The sequence below is a fragment of the Sciurus vulgaris genome (assembly GCF_902686455.1).
Source record: "Sciurus vulgaris genome assembly, chromosome: 18".
NCBI lineage: Eukaryota > Metazoa > Chordata > Mammalia > Rodentia > Sciuridae > Sciurus > Sciurus vulgaris.
The window spans coordinates 16,166,257-16,185,157 of record NC_136479.1 but is presented as its reverse complement, the minus strand read 5'-3'; the positions used below and the strand labels follow the sequence as shown (position 1 = coordinate 16,185,157).

Below are 18,901 nucleotides of genomic sequence, written 5' to 3'. Positions count from 1 at the left end.
CCTCAGCAAGTGCAAGTTGTTTTAGGCTCTTGTCTTAGTAACCATCAAATGTCATCCTTTTTATTTTGAACTGTGAGTTTCATGAATAGACTACTGTGTTAAATTAGGATATCTCCTACTGCTCTCTGTGTGTGTGCACATACATACTTTTAAAACCAAAACAAGAATTTGTCCAATTTCCTTTCCCAAAAGCATGTGATAATTATTCAGTGCTCATAGTTTGGGCTCTTCTTTTAAAGGAAACTCAGTGAGGGGTGAGTGTGGAATGATATCAGTCTCGTGATCATTAGATGGTTTATGGTGGTCTGGCAATTCTCAGGATCCTTAGATTGACATCATCTCCATTATCTAATCAATAGATTACACTGTGAAAGTAACCTAGATTACAGGTTTTGCATCTCTCTTTGCTCAATCTATTCTAAAATCAGATGTTATCAGTGGGCTAATCAGCAGTGGACATGGCAATTTTCCTAAGTGGGTGAACTTTCAGTATCTTTTAAGATTATGAGAGAAGATTTATATATTTCCTAGAAAGTTTGGAATGACAGACCTGGGAGAAAGAGCTGCCTTGGGGAGTGACAGGCCTGGAAGGAACACTTTAGGGAGTACGAGAAACTTTAGCACAAGGCTTTTGAAGTTATAGTCTTCTTGTCCTTCCGTATGTCTCCTTTCTATTTCTTCCATCCTAGATCACTATGAAGACAGTAAACACTAACTAGCAGTAAATCCCTACTTTAAAATCTACTTTATTGACGAGTACAACATAGTATCATAGTCTTCACTATGACTCTGCAATCATTGAAGCTCTTAACATATAATGCATGAAGAACTTGTTAAAGAAAACACTACGATATTTAAACTGTCCATACAATGTGTGGAAGATATGTGGAAGGATATTTGTCACACTGCTGTGAGTGGCCCTCTGGCTGAGTAGGTCTGGGGGTACAGTGGGGAGTGGGTTGAGAACTCTCGTACTTTTCACTCTTATTTGAGTGTAGATAATGGATATAACTTTGCCTAAAAATTAAATAACAAGCATGTTTTATATTTTAAATTTCTAAAATGTTTCGGGAGTATTTATTACACATTAAAGACTAATTACATTTATATTACACGCTGAAATTTTCCAATCCTACATGAACTTAAGCATATACTAATCTGCATCTAAAAGGAATATATGCCAAAGAAATAAGACTAAAAGACTAAAATGGAATTAAAATTATATTATTTATAGGGTATCATGAGACGCCCCTCTGGAGAAATTTAGTAGACCACTTTGGGGACTTATTATTTCTTCCTTTATGAATTTGGCAGAAGAAACAAATGTATTTCACCCAAATGAATACCTCCATGTTTCATATGTAGGACTAAAGTGGTTTAAGACAAGTGATACTGAAAAAGAGAACTGAAGTCAAAGATATTCGGTAGGTCAAGTAGTTTGGGTGGGTAGGAAACTAGTGCAGAATCATTTGTAAAAGCATTTTAACAAATAAACTGAACAATAATGACCCTAACTGGGTCACAGAAACACAGTGAACAAGAAACAAACAACGCAGCAGATGAGAACTGCTTCTCATCTCAAGAAGCTCCTGGCCAAAAGCAGTCATAAAATCAGACAATTCAGAGCTGGAAGACGTCTCAGGGATCATCTGTCCTGATCTCCCCAAATTAGGACTGAGAGACTACTGAGGCCCCAAGACAAGGATACAAACTAGCAGTACTGGTACTAAAACCCAAGTTTTCACTTACCTACTTCGAAATTACCCTATCAAATGACAATAACTTCCTGGAACACCATCTATTCAGTACAGAAAATGAATAATATTCCTAAAAATACCTCCAGGAACCTTCAGATTTACATCAGAGCAGGCTTAATTATAATTTCATAAGCACACTGATAGTGAATCTAAGAGGAAATTCATGGGAGGTCAAAAAATTATACCACGGAGACTGTCTTTGGATTCCTCTCAAAGAAGTGACTCCTCTGGCTTCTGTTCCCTCTGAAACGACTAGTCACTCTTCCTCATAATTGTTCAAGGAATACCCCATTCCCAGTTCCTTCTCCTTAAAGAAACATCCCTATTTCTTTGTTCAAGAATAATAGGATTCCTGGCATTGGTTTTAGGCTCTTGTCCAATGTTCAAGAAACTTAGGTCATTCATACTCTATTCTCAAACATCAAACAGGATATTCCTATTTGTCTCATTTATTTGTATAGTCCAGAAAATATACACCATCACTTTCTCAGAAAAGAATTTGTAGAGTAAATCACAATAAATAACTTCTCTGAGTTTAGTAAAATTCCATTTTATGATCTCCAGGTCTATCAAAATAATTGTTCTTTTGCAACTAGTTAATATCCCAGTATGAAACAACTCAGTTATTTCTCTAACAAAGTATATTCTCTTAATTTATATAAGTACAAGAATCCTTTAATACTAAATCAAATTCTAAACTATTTAGGCATATATCTGTTTTCTTAAGTATATTAGTGGTTAGAATTCAGGTACCAGAATAAGATTAAAATCCAGGCCCACCTCTTAATAGAAGTGAGATTTGGGTGAAGTTATTTAACCTCTGTGTATCTCAGTTTCCCCAACTGTAAATGGGGACAACAGAATGATCTCACATGCAGATTAAGACAGAGAATATATAAAGCACTCAGAACAAATGCCTGTCACAGAGTAAGAACCTGATAAATGTTAAGTATTAGGAGACATACTGCTATTTCCCTTAATATGTACTTTTACTTCAAGAAAGAAAATACAATCTGTAGGATTTTGTTGTCCTATTAAATTTATTGTTTTCTCAAGAGTATCTTTGAGTTCCTTGCTTTCTTGGCCTTAGATGAAAAAAATAATGTGTTTAATTTATATAGACCTACTAATTTAAAAATAAGTCATAATTAGAAAGGTTTGGAGCCTTGCAAATATGAGGAAAGCAAGTTTAACATTGAGATGTGTTGGTTCTGTGCTATTATTCTGGTCTCTCAAATACAGAAAAGGATGGATTTTAAAGTGAAGGGCTTTGGAGAAAAATGGAAGTTCTGATTCTGACTGCCATTCTTCCATTTAATCTTGAAGAGGAGGTTGTGTTTTCACTGCAGTTATATTTGGCTTCAGGTTGAAAATGTAAGGTGATATCTCCTTCAATTTTCAACATTAGCACATACCACCCAAGCTTCTGCAGAAACATATAAAATCAATCTCTCATTAATTAGCTTACATTTGTGGTAGACATGCTCTCTTAAGCAAAGAGGTGGTGGTCTAGGGAAATCCTAGATTAAAGGAGGTCTCTGATGAACTTGAGAAGTCTGGCACCACTGCATGAAATAGGTCTGACTTCTCTCCAAGTCTGCTAGGAAGTCATGCTACACCAGCTTGCGTTCATTCAGCAAATACTCAGACTCCTTTGCAGTCTATCCGCTCCTCCAAGCACCCAAGATGGATTTGCGTTTTTTCCGTACAGTTTTGCCTCTTGTAGAATTTTATAAAGTGGAATCATACAGTTTGCTATTGTGAATAACGCTGCTACAAACATTTGTGTGCAGGTCTTTGTGCTGTGCAATACCATGTGGCAAGCATAATGAAGAACACAGACTTAATTTCTGTGTTTCATACGCTTATATGTAGAAAGCCTAGATGCACATCCACACAAAGTTAAAAAAGCATAACACAGTACATAACAGGATGTGACCTAATGCCAAGGGAACTGTGCAGCCTCCAGGGACTAGGGATCTGGTGATAAGTATTCTATCCACAGGCACATTATTTATGTAATTCTGAGGAAGAAACGTCACTGCATCAGGTCTATTGCTCCACTTTACAAATGAAGTATTTTTAAAGAAGTCCTAAAAACACTATGCAATTGCTTAAATTAATTTTATTAAGGTATAATTTAGATATGATAAAGCTAATCATTTAAAAATGTACAATTCAATATATTCTGACAACTGTATACCACCATCTCAATCAGGAGATAGAATACGTATCTCACCCTAAAAGTTCCCAGACTCCTTTGCAGTCAATCTGCTCCACCAAACTCCCAAGATGTATGTGCCTTCTATCAGTATAGTTTTGCATCTTGTAGAATTTTATAGAATAGAATCAGACCTGTTTGCTACTGTGAATAAGACTGTTACAAACCTGGAGGTCTTTGTTTAGTTACATGCTTTCTTTTTCCTGTGTTAATAGAAGTAAAACCATTGGTCATATGGTAAGTGTGTGCTTAAACTTATAAGAAGCTATTAAAGTGCTTTCTAAAGTGGTTATACCACTTTGCCTTCCCATGAAAATTCCAGCTTCTCCCGTCACTCACCAACACTTGATATTAGCAGTGTTAATGGTTTGTAAAGGTGGGTATATAGAAACCTCTTATTGTGGTTTTGTGTTTCCTTAATATCTAAAAATGTAAAACAAAACATATGTTCATTTACTTATTTGCCATCTCTGATCTATTCAAATCATTTGCCTATTTAAAAAAATCAAACTAATTATTGAATGTAAGAATTCATCATATGTTCTAAATACAAGTCCATATCTGACATTTGTTTTATAAACATTTCCCCTCAGTTTTGCCTTTAAATGTTGTTAACAGTGGTTTTAAGGATTGATATTTAAAATTTTAGAAGTCCAATTTATCAATTTTTTTTTCAGTGGATTGAATTGTGCATTGAACCCAGGGGCACTCTACCACTGAGTTACATCTCCAGCCCTTTTTATTTTTTTATTTTGAGACAGGGTCTTGCTCAACTGCCCAGGCTGACCACCTTGAACTTGTGATCCTCCTCTGAAGTAGCTGAAATTCCACATATGCCCAGTCAATTTATTAATTTCTTATTTTGCTTTCTGAGGCTATTTAGTGGCAAAGGGGCAACCCCCACCCTAATACCTAATTCAGCCTTGGGCAATCACAGACAACACAAGACAGAAAACAAAGTAATAAACATTTATTATTTTCAAAGTCATCTGTAAGAGATGGCCAATGGTTTATGAAGAAAGAAAAGATTGCAAAGAAGTATTCATCCTTCTTTTATTTCATATGGACAGAGAGCTAAAGATCATGTCACCTCAATGATTTACAGGACATAAATATACTGAGAATAGTCCTCAATGCCTTTTCTTCTCATTGCCTAACCTATATGCTTAGAAAATATCAACTACTACCAAAGTTTATTCATTGTTTGAACAAATAATTACTAACATACAAAAATAGAGAAGACAAATATATCTGGCAAGAGGGAGAAGTTTACCATAACAGAAAGTCTCAGTTAAAACTAGCCAAGTTATTACAAAGTACAATTCTTATAAAACTAGCTTGTAAAAAAAATTTACACAGAACATAAGCAACAATTTCTTCAAATTTATTCCCAAGTTGCCTTTCTCTGAGTTAGCCCCATTGGTTCTTCAGCTTCTAAATGCACCAGACTCTCCCACACTTCAAGGCCTGAACCACACTATTTCTTTAGCCTGCACCGTCATTTTCTGCTCATTTTCTTGCCTGCTCCTGAACTTCCTTTCATTCTTTTTTTTTTTTTTGCGGTACTGGGGATTGAACCCAGGGTCTTGTGCTTGCAAGGCAAGCACTCTACTAGCTGAGCTATCTCCCCAGCCCTTCCTTTCATTCTTAAGGTGTCGTTTTCCGTTTTTTTTTTTTTGGGAGGGGGGTGCTGGGGATCGAACCCAGGGCCTTGTGCTTGCAAGGCAAGCACTCTACCGACTGAGCTATCTCCCCAGCCCCTGGTGTTGTTTTCTTAAGGAAGACTTTCCTAGTACCTATTCCTTGTTATAGGTACCCATTAAACTAATTTCTCCTTTCATAGCACTTATGATAATTATATTTATTTCCATGAAAAGAATTTTTTTGGGATCTATACTCTCTCTTATTGTTGACAATAAGTTCAGTGTATGGTCAGCATCTATATTAATTACCAGCATATATCTAATGCCTAGCACATTGCTCATATAATATGATCTCAATAAAAATATTAATATAAATTTTGTGCCTATTACTTGAGGACCCACATGCTATGATTGGAACATAGTCCCTAAAATTCACGTGCTGAAAACCTGAATCCTGATTCCAGTAGTGCTGGGAGCAGGGACTGATGAGAGCTGTCTAGATCTGCGAGCTCCACCCAGCCCAGCCTCACAATTGGACTAATGCCACTATAAAAAGAACTATGGGAACTTCTCACACCCCTGTGCTCTGGAGGATTCAGGATGGAGATGCCTTCTTGGAAGCAGAAACTGGTCCCTCCCAAGACACCTAACCTACCAATGCCTCGTTAGGTGGACTTTCTAGTCTCCTGAAATGTGAGAAATAAATTTCTGCTCTAAATTATCTAAATTATCTAAATTTAAGGCACTTTGTTACAGCAGTACAAAACAGATGAGATATCATTTTATCACATTTTTTCTCTTTCCAAAATAAAAGACATATTAGGAAATAATTTCATTCATCTAAAGGAAGGAATTCATTTGAAGAGTAGCTTCAAGCCACTGACACCATTTAGCTTATTAACTTTTTGAAGAGAAAGGGAAAGAGGAAAAAATAGAAACAAACTTTATCTCAATAAGGCAGTAAAAACAAGTAACATTTCAGATAAAATTATGAATCCTGTTAATGTTCTCATTTTCTTCATGGGCATTAAACTTTTTTATTTCAGCCAATATGATATGTAAAAAGGTGTCTTGCTACAGTTTAAATGTGTTAGTCTTATCAGGAAGGCTGAGCAACTTTAAAGGCCAATTTGTAGAACTTTTACTATAACCATCTGTTACTATCCTTTGCTTTTATTGAGTTGTTGATATTTCCCTTATTAGAGTACAAGATTTTTTAAATATTAAAGAAATTAGCCATCTGTGATTTAAACTATAGCTTTTTATCCTATTTCATCATTCCTCATTTATGGTATGCTGTTTTATATGTATAAATTCTACTTTATTTATTGTTTGTGGTGTTGGGGACTGAACCGAGGGCTTTTGCCATGCTAATAGCTTCATTTACCACTGTACTACATCCCCAGTACCCAGAAATGCTATTTTTTTATGTTCATATTATTATTTATTCTTTGGGAGGGTGGGGTACCAGGGATTGAACTGGGGCACTCAGACACTGAGCCACATCCCCAGTCCTATTTTTGTATTTTATTCAGAGACAGGGTCTCTCTGAGTTGTTTAGCACCTGGCCATTGCTTAGGTTGGCTTTGAACGCTATCCTCCTGCCTCAGCTTCCTGAGCTGCCAGGATTACAGGCATGCACCACTGCACTGGGCCAACAATTATATTTTTTTATACCTTCATTTCACTTATTTATTTATTTTTTATGTGGTGCTAAGGATTGAACCCAGTGCCTCTCACATGCTAGGCAAGCGCTCTACCAGTGAGCCGCAACCCCAACCCCACAATATTTTTTTTAACAGCTTCTAGGTTTTGCAACTTTTGGAAAGGTCTATCTTATTCCAACGTTAAACTGCCTGTGTGTTTTTTTTTTTTTTTCTGTACATATGTTAAACACAGCAGTCATTAGACTGAATTACACTAAGAAAATGTCCTGAAAAACTACCTAATGTCCCAGAGGGACAGGGGGCCACAACTGCCCAATTGAGAATTTCTACTCTAGAGATTAGTTTTATCTTCAATATTGCCTTCTAATCATAGAGAGGATTAGACCCAAAGACCAATGCCACATTTAACCACAAAGGTATTTCTCAAACACTGGGATTATTTTCTGCTGGAGCTTAATTTTTTAAATTAGCAGGTAAGGGCTGGGGATATAGCTCAGTTGGTAGAGTACTTGCCTCACCATGCACAAGACCCTGGGTTCAATCCTCAGCAAAAAAAAAAAAAAGGGCAATTAAATAAGTAGGTAAAATATCTGAGCAGATATAGTTCGGTCTCTAGCTTTGCAATAGTTAAGAACACCCAATACCTTGCGTCTAATGGAACCATAAAAATACCCTGCTGGTCTCAGAGGGGTTTTCCTTTTAATTTCTGAAATTAAAGTTAGTGTTCCCAAACACTACTTTCCCAAAGCTTACTTTCCAAGGTGCACTCTCTAGCCACAAAACAGATATACAGCTACAATAATAAAAGAATGAAGGTGGGTAGTAATGGTATAGGAATAGATACATATAAATCAATAATAGAAAATCAAACACCCCAACAGGGCAAATACAGATAAGATGGCATCACAAATCAGTGTAAAGAATGGATTATTAAGCAAACTGTCTGCATAATTGGCTTGTCATTTAGAAAAGAATTAAAATGTAAGCCGGGTGCAGCTCGGGAGGCTGAGGCAGGAAGATAACCAGTACAAAGCTAGTCTCAGCAACTTAGTGAGGCCCAAAGCAACTTAGTGAGACCCTGTTTCTAAGTAAAAAATAACCCAGTGGCTCAGGAGGTTGAGGCCAGAGAATTTTGAGTTCAAAGTCAGACTCAGCAATAGTGAGACACTAAGCAACTCAGTGAGTCTAAATAAAATACAAAATAAGGCTGGGGATGTGGCTCAGTGGTTCAGCGCCCCCGAGCTCAATCCCCACACCAAAAAAAAAAAAAAAAAAAAAAGAGCTGGGGATGTGGCTCAGAGGTTAAGCACCCATGGGTTCAATCCCTGGTGGTGGTAATAATAATAATAATAATAATAATTTAGAAAAAAACAAACTCGTGGGCTGCGGAGACAGCTCAGTTGGTAAAGTGCTTGCCTTGCAAGCACAAAGCCGTGGGTTCAATTCCCAGCACCAAAAAAAAAAAAAGAAAAAAGAAAAGAAAAAACAAACTCCCATTTACTATCAGGTATAAAAATAAGATTAATTAATATGAACATTCAAATGTTAAAATAAAAAGAAAATACTCTAGCTGACTGTGTGGTCTTAGGAAGACCTTTTCTATCTATACATCTGAAGTTATTAGCCTATAGAAAGAAAAGATCCTAATTATAATTTTAAAGTTTAAAGATATCTCTCTGCAATACACATGAAAGGGTATCATTCTTTTTATCTAATGAGTGTCTCAAATGTGAAGTCAAACACCAAAATTGAAAATGGACAAGATATGAATGAACTATTTTTTTTAATAAATTCACTCTTTCTAATAACCAAAAAGATGCAGACCAAAACAATATTTCTACTTTTTGACAATTAACTTTGTAAACACTAACACAAAAAGTAAGAAACAGAGCATACTGGGGAGGCAGCATGTCCACTGGCATTGGAAGGGTACCGAGGGGAACCTGCGAGCCCCTCGGCGACTTAAAAGGTTTTATTAAGGGGCTCGATTCCGGAAAGTTAGATCTGGTTTTGAAGTGGTTGTAAATGAGGCCTTCACGTTCGTACTAAATGTTTGCTTTGTAGAAAAAGTCTCTGGAGTCGATCAACTCTAGGCTCCAGCTTGTTATGAAAAGTGGAAAGTATGTGCTGGGGTACAAACAGACTCTGAAGATGATCAGACAGGGCAAAGCGAAATTGGTCATCCTCGCCAACAACTGTCCAGCTTTAAGGAAATCTGAAATAGAGTACTATGCCATGTTGGCCAAAACTGGTGTCCACCACTACAGTGGCAATAATATAGAATTGGGCACAGCATGCGGAAAATACTACAGAGTGTGCACACTGTCTATCATTGATCCAGGTGATTCTGATATCATTAGAAGCATGCCAGAACAGACTGGTGAAAAGTAAAACACACAAAATTTTTCTTTAATAAAACGTGGCAGAGCTTGTTTTAAAGAAAAAAAAAAAAAAAAAAGTAAGAAACAAACAACAGGTCATGGAGTGTAATCAGACACTCTCCTATAGAAACATAAATTTCTATATGTATTTCTTAGGGCAATTTGGAAATACTTATGAAAGCCTTCAGAAGTGTTCACGTCCTCCATCCCAAGAGTGCCGCACGGTGTCAGCTGACTGAGTCTGTTAGATCTGAATGTGTCTGACCACTTTCCCTGTCCTTTAGCTCCTACCCCTCGTCTTTCACAGGCACGAAGCCTCACAAACACTTGCAGTCCTAACTCCATCTTGGTATCAGTTTCCCAGAGGAAATGCACAAATGCCTTTCTAACAAAACTTAAAGTGCTTATTACCTTTCTGCTCAGCAATTTCATTCTTTCATATGCTACCAGAAAGAACCCGCAAAGATCTTCACTCTGCTGTAATTTATAATCACGAGAAACATAACTACCTGTCAAGAAAGGAATGGAGGTTGGGGTTGTAGCTCAGTCGTAGAGCACTTGCCTAGAGTGTGTGAGGCACTGGGTTCGATCCTTAGCACTACATAAAAAACATAAATAATAAAAAAAAAAGGTATTGTATCCATCTACAACTAAAAATTTTTTTTTAAAAAAGAGAGAAATGGCTAAATTTATGACATATAGACTTTAGAATTCCACAAAGAATGAGGTTCCTGATGTGGTAGGATTTCTAAGACATCATTAGAAAAAAACAACTTCTGAGTAGTATATATCATGAGATCCATGCATCAGAAACTGCAAGTGGTTACATCTGGAAAGAAAAAATGGAAAGGGGGTTGGAAATGCAGGGAGTGTGACTAATTCCCCTATTTTTACTTCGCTTTAAAATTTAAAATGCAATCACATATAATAAATTCTCATTATTGGAGAAATCCATATTTCTAACATGCTTATTTGCTAAATTTCTCTGTAAACCCCAAACCGAAAATTGTGGCATTTTCACTGTCATTTGGGGCATATTACGTATGCAGGGTGGCAAAAGATTTGTGTTTACCCAACACACGTTCCCAGCTAATGATGAACAAGATGATGTTTTGTTTCAGCTCTCATATAAGAAGTGTCTCTTCCAAAAGTGGCACTCACATTATCTTTAGTGCCATTTGAGTGCTTTTTATTGGCAATTTCACTGTTTAAAATGTCCCCATCCAGGGCTGCAAATTAGTGCAGCCACTCTGGAAAGCAGTGTGGAGATTCCTTAGAAAACTTGGAATGGACCCACCATTTCACCCAGCTATCCTATACCCAAAGGACTTAAAATCAGCATACTACAGAGATACAGCCACATCAATGTTCATAGCTGCTCAATTCACAATAGCCAGATTGTGGAACCAACCTAGATGCCCTTCAATTGATGACTGGATAAAGCAACTGTGGTATACATATACAATGGAATATTACTCAGCTATAAAATTATGGCATTTGCAGGCATATGGATGAAATTGGAGAACATCATGCTAAGTGAGATAAGCCAATCTCAAAAAACCAAAGGATGAATGATCTCGCTGATAAGTGAATGATGACACATAATGGGGGGTGGTAGGGGGCAAGAATGGAGGAAGGAGGGACTATATAGAGGGAAAAGAGGGTGGGAGGTGTGGGGGGCAAGGAAAAAATAACAGAATGAATCAAACATCATTACCCTATGTAAAGGTATGATTACGCAAATGTATGCTGTTACTCCATGTACAAACAGAAACAACATGTATCCCATTTGTTTACAATAAAAATAAATTAAAATATTTTTAAAAATAAACAAAATAAAGGTATTGTATACATCTACAAACAAATAAAAAATAAAAATAAAAATAAAATAAAATAAAATGTCCCCATCCACTGTGCTGAAGTGTTGCCTAATGTCCCTAAGTGTAGAAAGGTTATGATGTTCCCTTCATGGAGAAAATGTGTGTTAGATAAACTTCATTTCCTGAGTTTCAGTGCTGTTGGTAACATAATACCAATAAATATTACTATATATTAATAAATAATTTTGTGTAATATTACTCGATAATAATAAATGTCCTTGAACAGAAACACATGTGAAACAAGGTTATGTATCCATCAGTGGCTCCCAGGAACCTAACCCTATATTCCCCCAGGGGCAGTGATTCAGTGTTCACTAATTCAGTGTTTGGGGTGATTTTATAGAACTAGCACATGAGAATCACTGTATTACTAAAGTTAAATAAAAAAGGTGCTCTTTAAAATAGAGCATGAAGTCATCCACAAGCTATCAAAGTGTCCTTTTAACTCTCCACACTTGAATCCCTCAGTTGCCTGCTTTTCATGGTGCTATCATTTAGATCAGGTATTGAAGGCATGGTCACAGCTGGTGGCCCTTCTGGGAAGTGGTGGAAACTTTAGGAAGACCCTGACCCCTTACTCGCTCTCCCATGTGCAGACTCACGTGTGTGCAGAGGGCGTGGGGGGAGCTAGCTTGCTTACTCTTTCTCCCCACTTCCTGGTCTCCAGGAGGTGAGCAGTTTTACTCTGCCACATCTGCCATGAGGTTCTGCCTCACCATGGGCCCAGCAATGAGGCCAAGCACTGAAGTCTCTGCAACTAGGCCACAATAAATCTCCCCTCCTTTAAGTTGTTCGTCTCTGGCATTTCTGTCAGAGCTACAAAAACCTAACTGATGCACATGGTAACAAAATGGCTCTTTAAATGTTTAACTCAAAATCTTTCTTTTAAAGTCCCCCTGCTCCCCAAATCAAGGAAAGCAAAATGATTTACAACCTTTATTTGAGTTATCCAAAAAGACTTTTAAGATTTTATTCCATACACAGATTCTTAGAGAGCCTAGTCCTGCACTAATAGGATAATACTAGTCACATGTGACTACTGAATAAATGAAATACATTATAAAATTACCAATTCAAATCCCTTTAAATTTAGTGTTATCCTTTTGGCATTGCAATCTTCTTTCTAGGAACTGCAAAGAGCAAATTTTTATTTTCAGGATCTAACACCTAATCATTTTTATTAATTTCCAAATGTTTTAATATTCATTAAGACCCAAAGTCAACATGAAAGAACTCAATACACTTATTTACAAGGAGTATACTCTAGTTCAAATACTACTTTTCTTTTCCCATTCTTAAAAAGTGATGTCAGATACAATGTATCCTATTTTTCTAAAATACCCAAACTTCACACTATGAACATGTTGGAAGTGATTCTCTCCTTTCACTTAGTTGTAGCATTGTTATAAATATAATCTCACTGGATCATGCTGACTAACTTACCAAGCTGTTAGAAAAGTGAGGACCAGTGAAAGGCTGCATAAATGATAGGATAGCCACCAGCTACACTGTGGTTAAGAGGACAGTAAGCTACACAGCAAGTTGGCTTGGGGCTTTGCCACTTACCAGCTCTGTAACTTGGGCAAGCCTTACTTTTTTCATTTGTAAAGGAGGATCATAAACTACTACTACTTTGCAGGTTGCTGGGAAGCTTAAATCAATTTATTCTTGCAAAAAGATGAGAACAATGACTTAATAAATCAGTTATTTTATTATTATTGAGAGGCTGTACCAATAATGAAACAAAACACTTCTGTCTACCTAATTTGGGGGAACAGGTAATTAAACAATTATGTATACCTTCAATGGGTTTGCATTCTATGTGACTATTTTCTATTCTATTTATACATAATTGACATTTCAGAATGTCTCAAACCTATCTAAACTGATCATTTATTTGAGGTGAGTATCCTTGACTATAAATGCAATGGTCAGTACACATAAACCCCTAGACTCTGTTTAGTCTTAAATCAAGACACAATTTCCATGGATAGAAAAGCAAGGTATGTTGGTTCTATTTATTATTTTTTCTTCACAAATCTGAAGCCATTCTTGTGCAGAGGCCTTGCTAATTTACATATTGCTCCAAAGCAAGCATTCCATCTAATTTTTTAAAGTAATGACTTCCAATTTTCAGAAAACATTAGACTTTCCAAGGCAACTCACTGGGATACCCAGGATACTGGCTGAAACAAAGGAAGTGCTCAATAAATATTTATTGACAATACATAGGAATGTGAGGTAAGAGTGTGTGAGCAGCCTGAGAAAAGGTAAGCATCCACATGAGAAATGTAAACCTATATATTTAAGGAAAAATAATCCGATATGTAAAATGTAGTTACGTGGGAATGTGAATGGTCTGCTGTGGCTAAAAAGACAAACATGCTGGATACTATCTGAATTTATTAGGGAAAAAACCCAGAAAACTTAAATTTTACTATTTATAACTTTTATTTGTCCTCATAAAGAATGTGCATTTCTATGTGTCATAGTAGCAATCTAAAGGCCGAAGGGATTTAGGAGAACAGATCACAGAAACAGAGGAAAACTTTCCTTTTATTAAATTCCCAACAATGCATTTCTTTAATTATTGATCTATACTGGAAAGTTGTTTCCAATTAGAAATTACTAATTAATCAACGGTCCTATTGTTATTTTATTTTATGCATAAAACATAATTGGTTGGACTATATCACACTCAGTACATGATATAAAAAGAAGTTTTGGGGTGTTGAATAAGAGAAACAAGGGTTTGACTTCCTGCTGTCCAGCTTCTTTGCTGTATGACTTTACAAGTAATCTAGGGATATGAGCTCAGTTTCCTTATGTGTAAATGGAGACTCGACTCTATTTCAGAGAGTTACTGAAAGTGTTAAGAAAATTGTAGGACAAACTGCAGAGAGCCCATATGCTCCTCCCCACTTTGTTCAAACTGACTACAATTTATATAAACGTAGGAAAAACTCAGCAGGCTGGTTTCCTTTTGCCATAAACGAGGGCACTGCATTTACTTGGTGATAACTTTTGTTGCCCAAGTGAAATAAATACTGGCAACAGGGCCGGCTGTAGAAACATCAATCTGTAAAATGATGGCAAACATCATGAACTGTGATCAAAATCCATAGAATCCATAGAAACTTAAAGATGATAGAGAGAATGAATGTAAATATATTCAAGCAAATCACAGGAAGTAGTTTCTGGATGAAAGGTAAATTTTAAATGCTTTATACTCTAAATATGTGAAGCTCATTATTCTATGAAGTGGCACAGGCTAAAAGCATCATGAAATATTTAAGTAACTGGACATTTGATAGAACGAGAGAATTATCAAGAGAAGATGTATGTTTTCTGGACTACTCCTCACTTAAAAAATATCAGACCACTACTGACTGGGTCTGCTGATAAACTCATGCAACCTACTTAAACTTAAAGCCCTACCCCTGCTAAGTGCAGGTTTATGTTCTTTCTTTGTTGACCCAAGTGCAGTTTCAAACCTTCACCCACACTTCAAATGTTCTCATGCCCACCCACAGTAGATAACCTTTCTTCTCACTTAAAAGGAAAAAAACAAGGTCATGCAAATGTAGCAACTTCAAATTGCCCTCTTCTGCACCCCAAGACCCCTCTGAATCTCAGTTCCTCCTCTAAAAACTTCTCTAGTACCATCCCTTGTTTTTGTTTTTTTAAAGATGATGAACTTCTTCCCGAAGTTTAACCCTTTACACTTTTTTTTTTCTTTAAAATTCTTTCCTATTACTACGTGACACAATATTAATTAAAGTAAGGTCTTGGTACTCAACTACGTCAGAATCTACTAGGTGCAAGTTGGGGGTAAGTGGAGGTATAATTTGTTTTAAAAATGAGAATTTCTCTCTCTTTACGTATGAGCTATGAAAATGTATAAAAGCATTCTACTGTCATGTACAACTAATTAGAACAAAGTAAAAACATTTTTTTTAAAAAGAGAATTTCTGGTCCCCAGACCTGCTGATTAAGATTCTCTTTAAGTGGTGCCAGCAATCTGCATTTTTAAATCAAATCTCCATGTTAGTCTTAATCACACTGAAATTTAACAGTTGTCTTAGACTACAGAATCTTTCTTCTCTCTAAAAATATACTTACATATTTACAAAAACAACACAAAACAAAACAAACTACTTCCCTTAAATGACTGTACCTCAGATTTCCCCAGTGTTTCTCTTTTCCTTGATCTCACTCATCCTCACTCTGTAAGATGACTTTCACTTCACTGCTCTATTTAAATTGTTCTTCCCAATGTCCTGTCCTCTCAATCTCTGACTTCAAAGATCTTCTCTAGTCATACTCTTAGCTGTCTGAAGCATACAATGTTGGTAACTCTCTTTTTCTTCCTGGCTCTAACTGTCTCTGCTTTCTTGAGACCACACGCCTGTTTCTCTCCTATCAGTAAGGCTGTCTCTTACAAGCATTTAAGTGGGTGCCTTCACCACCTAAATGCTATAAATCCCAAGGCCCTCATTCTTTCCAAACTTTTAGCCCTACCCTCCATCTGCTTCGATTGTCCATTTAAGACGTAAGCTTCCGGTTTCCCTTATTGTCATTCATCCAAATATGTACTGCTCATCTCTATATTCTAAGAACTAAATCTTGGACGTAGAAAGTTGTAAGAGGAAATGAAGGCAGATATTTTAATAATGAGACTGTTAGTACTTAATCACCCAGTTCGGAAATCTTGGAATCTTTCTTGTTGCCTGCCTTTTATCATCTCTTCTCATAGTGAAAAACCATTCTTCCTTTGTAACTTTTCTTATTTATTCCTTCCAACAATTTCCACTCTTATCAGTCTTGTCCATCTCTTTAAGCCCTAATTTGGAAATTATTCTAATAGCTTATTAGTTAATCACTCTCCTTATTAGATTCCATTCATTTAATACATGCATGTATATAAGGAATGCCTTCTATGTTCTAGGCACCATTCTGGGTGCTGAAGCCCGAAGACAAACAAGGCAAATGGTTAAACACATTCTGGTACATTTATTCCCCAGAATACTATCCAGCAAAAAGAAGGAAACAGGGGCTGGGGAGATAGCTCAGTCGGTAGAGTGCTTGCCTTGCAAGCATAAAGCCCTGGGTTCGATCCCTAGCACCGCAAAAAAAAAAAAAAAAGAAGGAAACAACTACTGACATACACAGCTTAGATATCTTGTTCTCACTGTGGTGATGGACACAGGTGGTAAAATCACATAGAATTCACTAATGCATAAACAGAAATGAGTACATGTAGAATTGAGGAACTCTGAATAAAACTGTGGAATGTATCAATATTAATACCCTGGTTCTGATACTTTTATACTAGAGTTTTACAAAAATATTACCATTGTGACTATACAAGTAAATTTGCTCAAACAGTTATTAAAAGAAAAAAAGGAAAAGAAAAGAAATCCAAACAAAACAATGCACAGCTAACATACTGAATTGAGAAAGACTGAAAGCTCTCCCCTTGAGATTTGGAATTAGACAGGATGTCTACATCCCTTGACTTCTATTCAATGTTGTAGTTGAGGTTCCAGCCAGACTAATCAAGTAAGAAAAATAAATCTTCTATAATACTTTTAGATTAAATGAATGTAGAAAGGTTGCAGAATACAAGATTGATACACAAAAGTTAATTGTACTCCTATAACACTAGCAATGATTAATCCAACACTCAAGAAAATATTGCATTTAAAACCACAACCCTCCCAATAAACCTACAACTAACAAAACCTTCCCCAAACAGCCAGGCACAGTGGTGCATGCCTGTAATCCCACCAACTGGGAGGCTGATGCAGGAAGACTATAGACTGAGGCCAGACTCAGCATCTGAGACAGACCCTGATCAAGAAATAAAAATGTAAAAAGGTGGGAGATGTAACTCAGTCATAAATTGTCCCTGACGTCAATCTCCAGGACTGGGGTTGGAAGAGTCTCCAAAATTCTATAGGAATAATTTTAAAAAGTAAGTAGGAAATTCTGATTTCCATTCAGGCAGGTAAGGAGCCTAGAAATTCCACTTGCATTCATAAAACAAGAAAAATGCTCAACAAATTAAGAATCCACAGCTTTCCTTAGATCCATCAGAGAACTGAAGTCACAGGACAAAATGCTGCCTGCACAACGAGAGAGGCAAAAGGCACATGTAAGTATCACTTACTGGACCATGAACTTCCAAACTTCTACAGGAACCTACACTAGGATAGAAAAATATAAATGTTAACAGGTAAATTCCTAGAGGCTCTGTGTGGTCAAGTTTGACAGTTAAAATTTCCAAGGAGGCCAAGGGGACTAGGTACAGCGGCACACACCTGTTATTCCAGTTACTCAGGATGCTGAGGCAGGAGGATGGCAAATTTGAGGCCAGTTGGACAACTTAGTGAGATCCTGCCTCAAAATGAAAAATAAAAAAAGGGCTGGGGATGTAGCTTAGTGGTAGAAGCCCTGTTTACCATGTGCAAAGGCCCTGGGTTCAACCTCCAGCACTTGCATGTGTGTGTTCGTATGCACATGCACACGTACACACGTACACACACACACACACACACACACACACACATCCTAGGAGGTCTAATTTGGGGGCAGGGGGACATACTTTTTGAGACTTTTCTCAAGGAACCCACCAGGTTCTCACAGTGAAAATCAGAAAGTCCCCACATGCTTCCAGTTGGTGAAAGGGGAAAGTAGCCATTTTGAAATAAGCTCAGAGCATCTGTTCTTCTAAAAAAAGCCATGGCTAAAAAGAAACCATTTTGCTAGAGCCCAGTTAAATACCTAACACCACCTGTCTCTAGCCTTTCTATCTTACCTAAGAGGGGGAAAAGGCCAAGAAACACTTATGAAAGTCACAGGTTATTTAGGCCCAGGATGACTGGACCTAATCACAGAACACTTCCCCTTCTTATGTACCTTACCACAACATCGATACAGCTCCTATAATACAGTTACGGGGAATACAGTTTCTAAATCCCAAAGAGATCAAGGAAGATAAAATCTACACATAGATATATCATATTCAGATTGCAGAAAATGAAAAACAAGGAAATCTTGAAAGAAGCCAGAAAGGGGAAATACCTTATTCTACAGAGCAGCAAGGGTAAGAATTACATCAGAATTATCAGACACCTCACAAGCAACAAGATAGTGGAATGAAATATTTAAAGTGTTAAAATAAAAAAGGAATTCTGTATTCAATAAAATTATCCTTGAAAAGTGAAAAAGAAACACTTTCTCAAACAAACAACTGAGTAACTTTCATCGAAAGACTAGCCTTGCTAGAAACATTAACAGAAATTCTTTAGAAAGAAGAAAAATGATACAAGTCAGAAAATGAGATCTAT

At 36.7% G+C, this 18,901-nt stretch overlaps 2 protein-coding genes and 1 long non-coding RNA gene across 3 annotated transcripts in view; 1 reads left to right on the top strand and 2 right to left on the bottom strand.

Annotated features, from left to right (window-relative positions):
- MOSMO (modulator of smoothened) overlaps window positions 1-18,901 on the bottom strand; it is a 58,685-nt gene that overhangs the window by 15,910 nt on the left and 23,874 nt on the right. The gene's annotated exons all lie outside the window — the stretch shown is intronic.
- LOC306649252 lies at window positions 8,627-10,300 on the bottom strand. Its single transcript, XR_013760614.1, has 2 exons — window positions 9,763-10,300; window positions 8,627-9,183 (listed from the first exon to the last, which is right to left on the bottom strand). It is a non-coding gene; the product is annotated as an uncharacterized lncRNA (long non-coding RNA).
- On the top strand, window positions 9,197-9,698 carry LOC306649495 (large ribosomal subunit protein eL30-like; the record flags this gene model as incomplete). Its single annotated transcript, XM_079120518.1, has 2 exons — window positions 9,197-9,217; window positions 9,353-9,698. The coding sequence occupies 2 exons, from the start codon at window positions 9,197-9,199 to the stop codon at window positions 9,677-9,679; spliced, it is 348 nt and encodes a 115-aa protein (XP_078976644.1). The 3' UTR covers window positions 9,680-9,698.